General features: G+C 45.9%; 1 protein-coding gene across 1 annotated transcript in view; it reads right to left on the bottom strand.

The window, feature by feature from the left end:
* COL22A1 (collagen type XXII alpha 1 chain) overlaps positions 1–16243 on the bottom strand; it is a 241314-nt gene that overhangs the window by 37776 nt on the left and 187295 nt on the right. The window contains exons 48-51 of the mRNA XM_057735587.1: positions 10416–10469; positions 8784–8837; positions 5941–5994; positions 2933–2986 (exon numbers count right to left, since the gene is read on the bottom strand). Coding sequence (XP_057591570.1) covers positions 2933–2986; positions 5941–5994; positions 8784–8837; positions 10416–10469 — 216 coding nt within the window. The remainder of the gene's footprint in view (positions 1–2932; positions 2987–5940; positions 5995–8783; positions 8838–10415; positions 10470–16243) is intronic.

A 16243-nucleotide genomic window follows, 5' to 3' on the forward strand; every position in this document is an offset into this window, starting at 1 on the left:
CCGGAGTCATCCCAGAAGGAAACGTGGCCTCCAGGAGAGAAAGAACGGCCACCCGCCCCCGCTGCCCGTGCACGGCTGGGCAATCAGAGCCTCACTCTTCCCCTTTAATAAACTAAAGGGATGTTCAGCTTACACGGCGGGGGAGGAGCTGTACGGTGTATATAAAGGGTCTTTCTCGCAGTGCATGGCACAGAGCTGGCTCTTGATAAATGGGGAGTTTTACTGCTTTATTTCAGGGAAGTCAATGTTGGTGTTCAAAGAAAGTTAGCGAAAGGTTACACTGTAACCCTCACAGCCCCTACCAGACATGGAAGCCACTTCACATTGTAACATGTCTTACCACCGGTCAGTTTAAGTAAATAGACCATGTCTTTGTGCAGGTTGCTCCTTCTACCAGAAATACCTTCTTTCTGACCCCTCTCAACTTCCTCTGCCTGGATGACTTGACCTTGAATACTCATCTGAGTGTCACCTATTCCAGGCACCCCTCCAGGCCTGGCCTCCCCATTCATCTATCACACTATGCATACTATGACACTCTGTGTCAATGCTTTCTTCCTGTTCTGTTTGGCTTCTCCATGAGACCCCCCACCCTCGCCAAAAAAAAAACCGCTCTGTGCTGGTTGGGTGCACCTGGTACCCCGATGCTGGTGTACACAGGTCAGGAGTGTGCTGTTCATCTGTGCATCACTCACTCCTCCTGCCCTGCAATCAGCCCAGATTTGGGACACACCTACTTGCCTCTGTGACGGGGGAGAGGGTGGGTGGAGGTGGACAGAAAACCAACAGGTATTTATGGCTGTATATCCCAAATGCTGCAATGGCTTATGGAGGAAGTGCTCTTAGAGAACAGCTCTGATTCTTACCTAACTCTGGGGAGAGGTTCAAGGACTTCTTCCCGGAGAAGATGATGTCTAGCTGAGACCTTGGGATGAACTGAGGAGCAGGGTGTGGTGAGGATTACACGTATTCACATAAGGAAAGCTCTGTGCACAGAGCCTGCCCTGCGGTCAGCACAAAAGCTATTATGATTCCTACGGCCCAGGCAGAGGGAGAGGAAGAGTTTTCTAGATAGGGATGATTTGTTGGAGCAAGGCAAAGTCGTTTAGAGTGGCTGGGAGGAAGGGGTGTGGAGCAAGGTTGGAGTGTATGGGGACTGAGAAAGAGACAGAGAGGAAAACAGGGTTCAATTCACAGGGTACCAGGGAGGCCAATGTCCTGCTTCCTTCCACCTGAGCATAGCAAGGAGCAGATGGGGTCTGCACCGCAGGGAAAGAAGGCAGGAAAGTAGGAAGGTGGGAGGGAGAAGGGATACTACTAAGGAAACTGAGTAATCGTATCTCAGGTCCTTTCTCTCTTCTCCAGTACCCTAGGATTTTGGTAATAAGAGTTTGGCAGGAAATTCAAACTGGGGTTTTCTCTCCTTAGCTTTACTATTCCTGGAATTAAATCGAGTGTTTTCTAGCTACTATGACATGCTAGGCTATAGGGCTGCAGTTTACACCAACAGGGGTTTCACATCCCAGCCTGTCTTTTAAGATCTGTGCACCCTGGACAGGTTACTTAACCTCCAGGGTTGTGTGGTTGTAGTGAGGGCTACAGACAATGCCCAGGAAACGCCTTCTCGATCAAGCTCTTGAGAGCACTTATCAGACACTCAAGGAGGAAGGGCTCTAGAAAAACAATTCATTCATCCTCATGTTTATTTCAGTAATATCTGCCATGTGCTTATCACATGTGGGAGCAAAAGCCTGGTCCCATAGGACCCTCAGCCCAGAACAAAAGCCCGTGACTACCAGCCACTCGTCCATTATGTCCCCATATCTATCAGCCAGCAGGGGCCTGATCAGAGTGTGTTGAATGAGCAAATCAATTAAAGGATAATGGAGGAGGTGATCGCTAATCAACCCCCTACACAAATAAACATGTGATTACCAGCTGAGATAGCCACTTAGGAAGAAAGGGAAGAGAGCCTACCCTGGCCTGGGGGGCAGAGAAAACATCCAGGATATGGTGCCTGGGATGAGATGGGAAAGGTCAAAGGCATCAACTAGTGAAAGAGGTGACAAGAGGGCATTCTGGGTAGACAGAAAGGCACATGCAGAGGCCCTGTGGCCTGGAGAGGAGAGGGTGCAGAGTGTTCTAGAGACCAAAAGAAAGCCAGTATGGCTGGAACAAAAGAATGCACTGTGGAGGGCAGGGGTGGGGCTGTGGCCAGGAGAGGCCCCAGCAGCAGGCGCATGCCAGACCTGGAGTCACACAAGGGTTTATTCTCCATGAAGGAGGCAGCACGGGGCTTCTCTAAACCAGCCTTGTCACTAACGTCCGGGGACCCTATTGAGAAGTATATGAAATTGAAAAATCCAGAGCAACATTTGTGAAAAGTACTTTTGCAGTGTGTATCAAGAACCTTAGATATTATCACGCTCTGACAAGTAGACCCCACTTTGGGGCACCATCTTACAGAAATAAGAAAGTGCTATGCATGTAAAATGACCTATTGTAGACTTTTTAAATAGTTATAAGATTTATGAGGCAATGGAAGAATAATCATATATATCAATGTTATGGTACATTTACTGGGTAGAGTGTATGTAAAATTTACGAGCATTTAATACCAGTGTGGAAAACAGGAAATGTTTATATTATCACAAACAATTGATTATCACAGTCACGTGTGTATGTGTGTGTTGACTGATGTGCATGTGTAGGGAGAGAGGTGAAAGTTTTATTTGTATAAGTAAACAATGGCAAATACACAAAAGAAGAAGGAGACTAAGATTGGCTTTGGTTAATGACTATTTTTCTTCTAATTCTCTATAATGCTGAAAATTCCCCTAGTAAACATGCTTTGCATCAACAATGGTGGAATACAGTTCTCTTTGCTTATTTTTGTAGTAGAGAAACTAGATTTTTTTAAAATGCCACTTACTGGGATTCCGGGTAATCCAGATGGGCCTTGGGGGCCGGGAGGACCTTCTTTCCCCTAAAAGATCCAAGACACAAAATACCGTTAAATTTCTCGGATTGGCTTTTCTGGAGGTAAATGATCTCACCCAGAATCGCCTCCGTGGGCTGGAAGGAGTCTTTAGTGAGAAGCAATGGATGCTTGTGCTTCTGCCTCATCCACCTGGTTTCCTTCCAGGTGCGGCTTCCCCACAGGGCAGGGAGGAGCCCTGGGCAGAGCATAATTAGGCAGGCTGTTGTGCAGATGGGGACTCACTTTGCCCTTATTTCATAGACTCAGGGGGAATTAGTCCTGGGAAGGCATAGTGGGAAGAAGATATTGGAGCTTAGGGGTCCACAGACCTGGGTCCAGGTGCAACTCTGCACTTTGTCCCCAAACCACCTGAGGCTCAGGACCCTGCCTCACAGCACTGCCCACAGCACCTGCAGGGCTTCTGCACACAGGACTCAAGACAAGTAAAGAACGGACCAGGGGCACAAGTAACAGATGGTTTTGTCACTACCACCCTCTCACCCAGAGGTTCCTCTACTCCTTACTATTAGTGGTCGGTTTTACTATCCCTTTCTCCCATGAAATAGACTGGAAAGATTATGTTTACCGAGCTGCACCAATGAATACTTCTTTTACCATTTTTTTTCACCAAAATCACACATCACTGTCAATCAGAGCTTCTAAATCAGGTGAGGTAATCAGTGTCACCATTTTTATTCTGATGGGTATTTTATATTATCCTGTGTCTCAACCATGAGTATTTCAGAAGTCCTGATATCTTTCTAATGCCCTGCTAGTGTTTCTTTTGCAATAAAACACTGACGTCAGGCTTTACACTCTAATCTACATTCCACACAAAATGAAATATTCTTAAAGGTTGTGATGGTATTCCCTTGGAAGAAGAGCAAAAGCAAAAATATTTTGGTGTTTATCTCAGATTCATAGAGATGTAATATACTGTCATGTAAAGTGTTCAATCAGGGGACCAAAGCACAGTATCTTTTGTAAGTACTCGTTAAAGTCAACAAAAACTCAGTAACTGACTTTCATTTCCAAAGCTGAAGAAAGTGAAAGGTACCAGTGCCACATCATTAAGATATTGAGAAGTTTTTCAATAGAAAAGAGAATGATCTTTTTATGCAAATTAAGTTAAGACACGGAAATATTTGATAAAGATGAGACAGTATCTAAATAGCTGATAGCTGTACCATAAGATAGCTATGAAAGATCAGCAAAAACTCCTAGCAAACTAGGATCCTACATTCAAACTGCTTCACAGGTGTGGTTATATACTCAAGCCACTTTTTTAAAAAAGCAACAAATAGTAAATGAGTGGATGTTCTTTCTACAAGACAATGACAAGAGATTTTATTCAGGGAAACAGAAGTAAAAACGAGGGCCTTCATTTTATGTCAAAAAGACTGGCAAATGGTTTATATGTTTTAACTCAAAATGTAGTAGAAATGTTTTAGATTTCTCTGTGTATGTATGTATTTTTAAACTAGTCCTTATTTAACTTTATTTCTGTTTTTTAACTACCAGTACTCATTGTGTGTGCTAAGAAAACTTCATTTGTTTTCTGGCTTGACGGGTGCGTGGATATATCAGGACCACGGACAGCTTCACGCACAGGCGTTCGTTGCCAGGGCAGAATCAATGTATTATTTCAGGTAGTTTAATTCCTAGGGACGCAAGGATTTACATCTGGGCCCGGCATCTTATTCTCCTCGGGCAAACAGTACACTAGTTTTTATCAGGGAAATATTTTTCTGTCTGAGAATCAATGAAAAGCTGCCTGCAGTGTGGTTCATAGTCTATTCACCCCGGGACGTCTAGGTGGGCGGCTTCAGAAGGCTGAGCCAAATGATGAGGATAAAGAGAACCATGCGGTCTTATTTTTCAATCTCGACATCCCTTCTGCCCCCGACCCGACCATCCCACACGATGGGTCAGCGTGGAGTAACAGAAAGAATGTCGAAATAGGCATTTTCAAACTGACTTAACTCCCAAAGTGGATATTAATTTCCTGTATGACCTTGGATGAGTGACCTCACCCCATCGGGCTTTGTCTTCCTCGTCTGAGGAGGAGGAAGCTGTCATCACTGATCCCTAAAGTGCTCCTGGCACCGGAGTCCAGAGGTACCAGGGCAGGGCTGACCTGCTTGCGAGCAACAGCCCTATCTGGGACGTGACACTGAGATTTAGAATGGGGTTTGCACTTGGCTCTGACACTTCCTCACCATGCAACCCTGAACCAGTAGTTTCATTTCTCTGATGCTCAGGTTCCTTATTTATAAAATGGAGACAATGATTCCTGTTGACAGGGCGGTCAGATGAGATAACAGGTATCAATGGGCTGTATGTTCCTTTAACTGAATATGCAGGTGGTGACTACAAGCACAGTGTCTGCTAAACTGAGGTTTACCTTTGCTTTAGGGTGTTGAAACCAAGGGTGGTCCTGGCAGCTTCATGCAAGGAATATAATGCTGGGTTTTGAGATAAAAGTCTTAGATTCCAACCAGCTCCACCTGTGTGGTTTTAGGACCTTGATCTGTGACTTCCACTTTCTTAATTTCTTTCTGCTTTTTGAGCAACTGGATAGCAGCAGATACCTCCTGCCTGACATGCTGCCTGGCTCATACCATAGGCTCAGGATGGAGTAGCTCCAAGCCCTTCTACTCCCCTGTGCCTGTTCCAAATAGAAACCACACTGTAAAGGAACAGAGAGAGGGGGCTAGACCTTGAACCATTTTGAATTGGTTGTAAACTAAATTCTGGAATCACAGATTGTCAGGTCATTCCATCCACACCTTTAATTTAGAGGCGAGGTAACCAGGGTCCTAACAGAAAGCAATTCCTCCTGTGGCTGACTAGTAGACCCTTGGAATGCGAGCCATGGGAGTTAGGGCTGGCAAACACTTGGGGTTCTGGGAAGGTCCAAACACAAACCGAAGGCAGATCCTATCCAGTGAGGAACTTACTGGGGGTCCTTGGATTCCCGGTAGTCCAGCGGCTCCGGCGATTCCATCCGCTCCCTAAGGGTGATAAAGCAGAAAAAGCCAGGGTTGTGTATCTGAACGGAGATCACCAGCACCTCCTCTTTGTGTCTGAGACAGTGCACAGACCTTAGATCCTGTGCCCCTTCCCAGCTGCCTGGACTGTAAGTGTTTCAGAGGTGCTCCTGCCTTCCCCACCAGGCTGGGACAGCCTCTGGGAATACAAAGATGCTGCGAGGACAGCAGCCGCATTTCAGGAGAGGCCAAGCATCCACCAGCCAATTATCCAAAAAGACAAGAGTAAATGGTCTCACTTCAGAGTGGACATTCTCAGTGAATATCAGGGAACATTTCAGGACAGAAGACAAGAAATAAGCAACTGGATTTGTCTTCCAGAGAGCTAAGGAAGGCAATTACCTGTTATCGACCCAGGGATGAAGAGATGCCTAGACGGATAAAGGGAAGAGGAGTTCTACACAGGTAAGTAAATGGTGCAAATTGAGCCCCAGACACGCTTCTGCCCCAGGATTCTTGCACATGCTGCTCCTTCTGCCTGCAGTCTAAAGCCCATGTGTCAGAGCTCATATCCTGCCCTCCTCCACATCTTGGCTCAGCTTCTCAGTGAGGCATTTTCTGCCTACCAGATCCAAAATTATAAGTCCCTGCTCCTTTCCTGTTTTTATTTTTCTCCAGCTTTTACGTCCATCTGACATCTTAGTGTTTATCACCTTATTTGTTTATTGGGAACTAAAACAGTGCCTTGGAGACAGGAGACACTCAATAGTTCTTGAATAAATGGATGGATTAGGAGCTGGGCTGGCTGAGTGACAAAGGCAGAGGTTCCTTAGACTAACTGATGCATTGCGTCTTACTGCCTTTTATAGAGCGGTGTAAGATCTCTAAGCTGTAGTTTCCTTACCCACAGAAGGCAGACAGTGATGTGGCCCATGACAGAGGGGGGTGAGGAGTAAACAAGGCAACGTTTACAACATGCTTAGCGCAGAACTGAGGGTAGCAGACAGGAATGCGCCCTCTTAGAGCCAGAGTTCCTGGGTCCAGGTCCTGGGTCCCCACTGACTAGCTGTATAGGAAGTTACTTTCCTCCTCTGCGTCTCAGTTCCTTTGTAAAATGGAGAAAAGGAAAAAGACAGCATCCATTTAACTCGAGCTGTTGAGAGAACTGAGACAGGTAATACGTATAAAGAGTTAGCCAGCCAGCACCAGGCATGTACGAAGAGGTTTCCATAAAGGGTTCTCCACTATCATAAGTCTGATGACAGTGGTCTTTTCCGTGCATATCTGCTGGCCAACCCAAGACCAGGGGCACTGCAGATAATAACTACACTTGGGATAACAAATATGCAAGCCTCACAGTACTTCACTGACACCTTTCCAGCAGTCTTTATTTCGTCTTTTTACCTACGTTTATCGGGTGCCTGTGTTGTACCAGGTACTGGCAAAGCTATAGGGATACAGAAATGGCCACACCACAGTCTTGGGCCTCAAAGGAACTTGACTTAGCTGTAGAAGGTGTGTCTTATTTCCCATGTAAGACGAATCCTGGAGACAAGCTGCAGTCTGATTTGCCTCCACGTCTTTCACTAGGTAAGGACCCCATAAATGTTCGTGAAATAAAAAGATGTTGCTAATATTTAGATAAACAGCCTGAGCTTCCTTCTCCCCTGCACCTGGGCTGCTGCAGGAGAAACTACACATCTAACACAATAACTGCATTTCTACTCCACATTTGGATGCTGCTACATAATTTCCCCAAAAGCTTCTGGCATCCCAGACGCTGGAATCTAGCTAAGCTAGCAGGCTGGGGACAGGGTAAGGGTTTTACTGGAAGAAGAATGCTCACTGAGCACCAGGACATAGACTGTGAAAGAAAAGAGCTTCGTCTGCTTGGCATCTATATATAACACCAAGAACACTCAGAAAACAATGCACAAGTGACCAGGAGGGTTACTTCCCTGCTCTTGCGTTTCTTCTGCATGACTGGCCCCTAAACCTGAATGGGCAGCCAATTCAACATCCTTCCCAAAGGCAGTTAACAGGCCAAGCCCTGGCACAAAGTGGAGCTCAATAAACACCTGCGTGACACTAAATAAACTCATGAATCAGCTGGAGACAGACAAGGAACCCAGACCGAAGGGAGAGACGTGTGCTAAGAAGAGCCCCAGTCAGTGTCAGCATCACAGCTACTGTAAGAGCAAGGAGAACACTTGTGTGGAGGGGGTGGAGGTCAACGGGAATAAACGGGGTGATATTAAAGGCTGCTGCTGTAGTTAGACTGCTAACAAGTGCCTCAGAATGACAACGACTGAACTGTTGAAAATAGTCATAATACACAGTAATAGCTTGCAGTCACTATCGTTTACTGTTATCAATTACAGTAAATTCAGAAAGTCTGGGTTTGCACAGACACTCTGTGATTCCCAGAGCCTCTCCCCAGGGGACAGGTTCCAACAGAAGAGGGCAGGTGCTTCTATAATGTATGTCTTACTTAAAAGCCTAACTCTGGAATTATCCCAGGCTTTTCCCCTCCCAAACTGGATGAAAAATGTACGTCTAGCCTGTGCATCCCTGCCAATGCCCCGTGTCCCAAGAGCATTCTCACTACACTGTCCCTCGATACAGTCAAGCCCCCCTGAGCCCACCCCAGATGCCTCCGGGACCTGCACTTTCACTTCACCCCAGACACCTTTCAGGTGTCAGCCCCCTCTTTAAAATAAGAGGTCTGTCCATGTGATACCACCTCCAGGGGGCATGGAAGTGTGTACAGATGACAAGGCCTGAAGAGGAGGGGATCGGACATAATTACTTACCGGTGGCCCGGGGTTCCCTGGGGGTCCCATGAAACCTGGAACTCCTGGATGACCCTAGGAAAACACAAGGCAATTATTTAAAATGGGTCCCCAAAAGCTTTTCACTTTGTGCAACTACCGAATAACAAGCCAGACCCCATCTTCTAACTCAGATAAAAATTCTGGAGATATATATACATATATCTAACAATATTTACAAAAACAAATCTATCCTGTAACTGGATTTGCTCCAAAATAATGTGAAGGAAGAAGGATATGGATGAAAACAAGAGTGGCCATATAGCTGGAAGGTAGTAAGTGATAAGTACCAGGTGATAAGTACGGTGGGGTACTTTTTATTATACTCTCTTATTTTGATGTATGTTTGAAGTATCCCATAATATAAATTTAAAAACAAATAAATACATATGCACACAATTTATACCCACAATGGAAATAGCTGGGTTAACTGCATTATGGCATGTGTGGCAATACTACAGTTATTTTAAGAAAGAGACTCGTGTCTCCATGTGAAGGGGAGTCCGTGTGTATTACAGGGTGAGCTAAACCGGTTATCGTGCGAAGCGTATTGCATCAACATTTACTCAGTGCAGCAACATGGTCAAACCAAACAAACCGTCAAGAAAGAAATGATCTCCCTGCCCTCCACCTCCACCGCCTTCCATAGGAAAATGCAAGCTGCAATATTCAGTGCAGAGAGCACTGTGGTTGACAACTCAAGAATAATCCAAACACATTTTGTTTTTCAAGACACAGGTGGAATCTTCACTGAGTGTGGCATTCAGACCTTGAACACAGCTCTTATCGCACCATCTCTGGGTTCTCTGCTCACGTGCCTCACCCTGTCACTGAGGGGAGGGTCCTGAGAGGTTAGGGATTTTCCCATCCTGTATCCCAGAGCCTGGTGCGGTGCCTGGCGTGGAGCTGGTTTACAATGAGTGCTGACTAAGAGACGGAGAGAAGACTTAGAAGGAAAGGGGAAGGGCAGGAGGGAGAGAGGACAGGAAAAGAAAAGAGGGAAAAGAGTGACAGCAGCAAAGCACAAGTAGCACAGCCAGTTAAAGTGGCAGAAAGGCTGCTGGAGGCCGAGGACTTGAGACTGCAGGATGAGCTGGTAGCCCTGGATGGGAGACGAATGGGAGACAGCGTTCAGATCCACAGAGAGCGCATCACGTTGTCACGGGCACCATCTCACAAGGCATTTGGAGAAGTGGTCCAGCAGGGCTGCATGGGCCCTGAGCAGAGAACGGGTGTCTGTGAAGCATCTCAGCTCACACAGCGGGAGTCACACAATAGAAGTGGTGGACAGGCAGGAGGAAAGGAGGCGGCATTTTGCATTTTGTGATGAACACTACTATTTCACCGAGCAGGAAGCACTGAAAGTAAATGAGTAGAAAGCTTTACAATATACATTTTTTAAAGAAAAGAAAAGGTAGGCTCCTCAGATAACTGGGGAAAGGGAGTGTGACAATGGACCAAGGAGGAGACTGTGAAAACATGATTTAAAAAAAAATCCTACCGAAGGCAAAGAAGAGATGAGAGATGATTTCAGAAAGGGTGGAATGAAAGTTACCTAGGAAAAACAGCGATGTTTCTTCAGGGTGAATGGTTCATTATAAAATAACTTTTTACCTGATCTCCTTTCTGTCCAATCTCACCGTCTGCACCACGTTCTCCTTTATTTCCCTTAGCAGAAAAAAAAAAGAAAATTACTGCAGAACAAAATTTTTGCAATGCATTCTCTCATTCTTTGCCAGTTTCTTATCAAGTCTGTGCTGTAGGCCCAAACTAGCTGTGGGACCTCGAGCAGGTCATTTAAACTCTGAGTTGTAGTTTTTTAATCTCCAAAATAAAGAGAATAATGATTGCCCACCTCATGGGGCTCAATAAATATAATTATTATTATTTACGATTTTGTACTGGAATCCTGGCTTTGTCACTTACTAATTGAGCATCGCTGGGCAAAGTGTTTCCACTCTGTTTCCTACTTCTAAAATGAGAATGATAACAACAGACTCACGGGGCTGCTGTGAGGATTAAATGACCTAAAACCTACAAAGCGCTTCAGACCAGTGACGGGTTCCGTGTGAGGTCTCAGTCAACATTAGCTGCCTCGTCCTCACCACCATTATCACCACGACCACCACCACCATGACCACCACCGTCACCGTCACCACCACTGTGACATCATCACCACCACAGCCACTCTCCTCTCCCCATCGTGTCAGTCACCACCATCACCATCACTGTGACATCACCGCCACCATCACTGTGACATCATCACCCCCACAGCCACTCTCCTCTCCCCATCATGTCAATCATCACCGCCACCATCACTGTGACATCATCACCCCCACAGCCATTCTCCTCTCCCCATCGTGTCAATCATCACCGTCACCATCACTGTGACATCATCACCCCCACAGCCACTCTCCTCTCCCCATCATGTCAATCATCACCGCCACCATCACTGTGACATCATCACCACCACAGCCACTCTCCTCTCCCATCATGTCAATCATCACCATCACCGTCACCGTCACTGTGACATCATCACCACCACAGTCACTCTCCTCTCCCCATCATGTCAATCATCACCATCATCGTCACCGTCACTGTGACATCATCACCACCACAGCCACTCTCCTCTCCCCATCATGTCAGTCATCACCACCTCCGTCACCATCACCGCCAGCACCATCAGCAGCAGCATTCTCCCATCACCATCACTGTCACCCTCCTCCTCCTCCTCGCCCATCACCACGACCACCCTAGCACCAGCACCGCCATCCTCCTCCTCTCGCCGTCGTCACCATCACCACCATCACTACGGGACTCACGACCAGCACCGCTATCATTCCCCCTTCGTCCTTCACGTCACCGTCATCTTCACTATCATGGTCATCAAGACATAGCTTGCAACCTTCCAAAAATACAGTTTTACAAGCTAATCCTGGAAGTAACATTCAAAGGTTCCAATCTCTCTCAACGGTTACCTATTTGGCCCTGCGTTTACTGTGTTAACAAGTATATTCCGGTAAAATGTTATTAAACAGAAACATTTCAGTTCCGTTTAAAAGAATGTATTACGCAGCAAAAGAAGCCGTTGGCAATTAGTCAATCTTGGCTCTGGTTCCAGGCCTGTCCTCACTTATCTCTGCATCTTTCAGATCCTGTCCTGTCCTTTCTTTGTGCTGTTTGTTCATTCAGTAAACAAAGGATGGGGGGGGGGGGGTGCGGCAGGTCGACCTATGAGGGTCCAGGTCCAGAGCCCTACAATTCTCTCATTGAATCATCACGCCCAGCCCTCTTCGCATCCAGACTGTTATATCACATCAGCAGTTCATCAACAACAACGACCTCCTCCCTTGGGTGTATGGGGAGGGTTAGGTGAGCTAATGCTTGTAAAGTGCCAAATGCTTTTGTGTGAAGGAAAAAAAAAATAGGTTCAGAGGGGAAGTGCGTTTGTTCCAACATTTTTGTATGTAATTATGTCCACTGTTTTTAAATCTATAAAGCCAGCACACTGTCTGCAGGCCACTTTACAATCTCAATGAAGAGAAGTGACAGAATAGCATGCTGCTTCTCTGACATTTAGGACGATTGCCTTAAAAGTAAATGGTTTCTTTTCAATTTCCTGTCCTCGGTCTGGACTTAGAGCGGTTTCAACCCTCATCTCACAACAACTAAAATGTCAGCAGCCCAAGGATCTCCACAGTTGTCCTTGTCTCCTTCTCCACTGCAGCTGGGGATCAAAGCAAACATAGCCGCCCCCAAGCCTGACTCACTTCCCTCCAGAAAAGAGGACTGACATTAACAGAGGCCCTGCTCCGCCGGGCATCTGCCAGAGCTTCCATGTGAGATCCCGCTTCATGTATTGCTTTGTTTATATCCTAAGCTGATGCAAAACAATATTTAGTATGTCTACATTATCTAATTCACCCAGGAAGACTACCCCGTGAGGTAGGGGTTATTATCAGAGTGTACAGATAAGAAACCTGAAGACCAGAGAGGTAAGTCATCGGCCTGAGGTCACACAGGTAATAAAAAAACAAGATATGACATCTAATCCAGATCTGTATGTATCCAAACTGCCTCCTCCTTACCAAGTTACTTTCCTGGTTATTTTCCTAGGTCATGATGCCTTGTCCCACTGGCTTTATAATGTCAAGAGCACTAGATTTATAGTCTGGAAGGCGGACCATGGTGACCATGTTCTGGGGCTTTTTCTATGCACTGAGAATACAGCCATCAAAAAAAAAAAAAAAAGATTAGAAACAAAACAAAACCAAAAAACAATCTGCCCACCTGGAGTTTACATTCCAGGGACATTACTAGTTTACTACTTTGCTAGCTTGGCTCTCTCCAAGTAGATGTTTATTGAGAATCCAATGGAAGGGCTTCCTTTTTCCTGTTAAAAAGAAAGGAAGAAACTCCCACCACAACCCCTTTTATTAGAGCATTTACTTTAGAAAACTTGACACTGTGAGTTCTTTCTCTGTCTCTTTGAAAGGTATGTAAGTCCTTTTCAAAGCTAAATAAGACTGTTGCCAGCTCTAGGACCCAGGAATGTCTTTCCCAAGGACTTGGGAATAGCTCTTTGAAATGTAATCAGCAAGGAAAACAAAGCCTCATATCCCAGGTTCTGTAGGAAAGTAGGAGCCTAACTTCAAGGTCCCTTCTTCCAAGCTGCAAAACAACCTCCAGTCAAACAAATGTGAGAAGTTTGTTTTTCTTTTGTATGAAGCTAATTCACTAAAGCAGACGGTCGCTCCGATTACCAGGTGAGTCGGATGAACATGATGAATGGTGCTATGTGGTCCTCTTACATGAGGACTAGTTATTGTTTATCCCGAGGACACATGCACTGTGAGTCATTCATAGCTGCTTGGCCATAGAAAAGGGAGAGATGTCTTTGTCTTTACAATCTTTTAGCAGAATTGTCTGTGACGCCTATAATATTCTGGCTTAATGCCTGTACAAAAATAAAATTATTTCTCTTCTACTTTTGTGGAGAGGGTTTCTGGTTTGGGAGAAGATTCTGCTTAGTTTTTAATTATTATCTCCTCAACACCATTGTGTGCTAAGCGCATGATGTAACAATTATTTATTTATTTATTTTTAATAAATTTATTTATTTATTTATCTATTGGCTGTGTTGCTGCACACGGGCTTTCTCTAGTTGAGGCAAGCAGGGGCTACTCTTTTTTTTTTTTTTTTTTTTTATTATTTTATTTTATTTTTTTGGGGGGTACACCAGGTTCAATCAACTGTTTTTATACACATATCCCCATATTCCCTCCCTTCCTTGACGCCCCCCCCTCGATTCCCCCCCACCCTCCCTGCCCCAGTCCTCTAAGGCATCTTCCATCCTCGAGTTGGACTCCCTTTGTTATACAACAACTTCCCACTGACTATTTTACAGTTGGTAGTATATATATGTCTGTACTACTCTCCCGCTTCTTCTCAGTTTCGCAGGGGCTACTCTTTATTGTGGTGCACGGGCTTCTCATTGCGGTGGCTTCTCTCTAAGCGTGTGGGCTCTGCAGTTGTGGCACTTGGACTTAGTTGCTCAGTGGCATATGGGATCTTCCTGGACCAGGGATCGAACCCATGTCCCCTGCAATGGCAGGCAGATCCTTAACCACTGCGTCACCTGGGAAGTCCCTGTCACAATTACTTCGAGGGTATGTTCATAGCAGGGGCTGCTCCAAGGATGCTGGCTTTTGTGAAGCCATCAAACAGGTAACTGTCTCCAGGAGTTTACAAACTGTTAAGAGCAGGGCCTAAACTTTCTCAAATTAATAAGTCCCTGCTATTATCAGAATAAGCCCTGTCCCTGAAATGTTGTGTGCTGTTTCTCTGCCTAGAAAACCTTTCCCCAAGAATGCCTGGCAAATCACTGGCTAACCTTCTAATGCAACTAAAATCCTACCTCCTCCTCCAGGTGGCCTTCACAGGTGACCTCTGCCCCCAGCATTGTTTTCCTGAAAATCATTTAACTCTTCTCCTGGCAATTTGTTATAGTTGTTATTCACTCAAACGGAGGAATAATTACGAGGACCACCCACAGCTACATGCATCTCACATTTCCTACGTGCTGGGCACCATGCCTGGTGCTTCCAAAATGTTCCCTTGTTTAATCCTTACATCCCCTCTGTGAGATGAGCCACATGATTCTTTTACGGATGAGAGACACCAGGTTCAGAAAAGTCAAAGTTGTCCAAGTCTTATAATTAGTACGTGCAGTTCACTCAGCTAATAAGATGCAGAACCAGGTTGGGCAGAACCAGGCTGGGGAACCACGGACCTCTCACTGCTCTCGGTGGCCTCGGCCCCAGTCTGATTTTTCTAAGAGTCACCACCTTGTATGTCTTTCTTCTCCAACACATCAGGCCCTATAGGCACGGCCCATATCTGACCTAACTCTATACCTCCTGACTTGAAGAGAGCTGTTTAAGGGCGTGCTTGGCGAGAATCTTTCAGGCCTGAGGCAGCAGTGGGTGAAGAGAGACTTCTCCTGAAGACAGCATGGACCAACGGCTCTGGGTTGCGTTCTGGGCAGAATGGGATTCCAGGGCCTCTTCTAATAACAGCAGAGGAGGTATTATCTCTGCTCCCAGAATCGTCCAGAACCTCCGAGTGGGGACTTCTGCTCATTTAGCATCTCCAGTCCCTACAGTTTCCATTACATGATTGGTGGACACGTGGACGAGAAGAAAACCATGTTTTTCACGAAGAATAGAATAACAAACATTTCCAAACTGGCAGGGGCTTTCACATCTGACTCTGCAGAAAATCATGTTCTGATTACCATCCTGCTCCTTCTTCCTCTACATCGACCACAATCCTAACAGCAGCCACCGTCTCCAGACCTCGCCCCTCAGAGTCCACGTCAAAAGCTCTAGAACAAAGCTCTGGATTTGACGATGTCATTAACCTCCCCAGACCCAGCAGCCAGAGAGAGCAGCTGCAAATCTGCAAGACAACTCTTGGGGAGGCTGATTTCCCAGACACGGGACCACAATCCCAAACAAACAAGCACGGCAAACCTTCTCGACGATGCACATGACCAGTGAACACCCAGGGCCTTTGGTTGTAGAAGGACATTAACAATGACCACAAATGCTCTGCTTTGGGCAGCATTTTCAATTTACAAATTCATCTTGGGGTCCGCAGGTCTGGCAGAGGTTCTGTTTGATGACTGAAGTTCAACAGAAAGGAAATGAAAGAGTCCTCTCTTCTGTCTTCTAGATAGAAAGTGGCGTGGGACGAATGAAGAGCACAGAGACAGGCTTGCGTTTGAAGCCAAGAACCAAGGCAAGCCTGTGAGTCCTCAGATGAGATGTTTAACTCCTCTGCAACTCATCTTCCCAGCAACAGGTGGTGGCAAGGGGAAGCTATTACAGGGTCAGTACCGGCGCAGTGTAGGTAGGAGCTTTGCGCCCCTTTGGGAGCTG

This window comes from Hippopotamus amphibius, chromosome 5, assembly GCF_030028045.1.
Source record: "Hippopotamus amphibius kiboko isolate mHipAmp2 chromosome 5, mHipAmp2.hap2, whole genome shotgun sequence".
Classification (NCBI taxonomy): Eukaryota; Metazoa; Chordata; class Mammalia; order Artiodactyla; family Hippopotamidae; genus Hippopotamus; species Hippopotamus amphibius.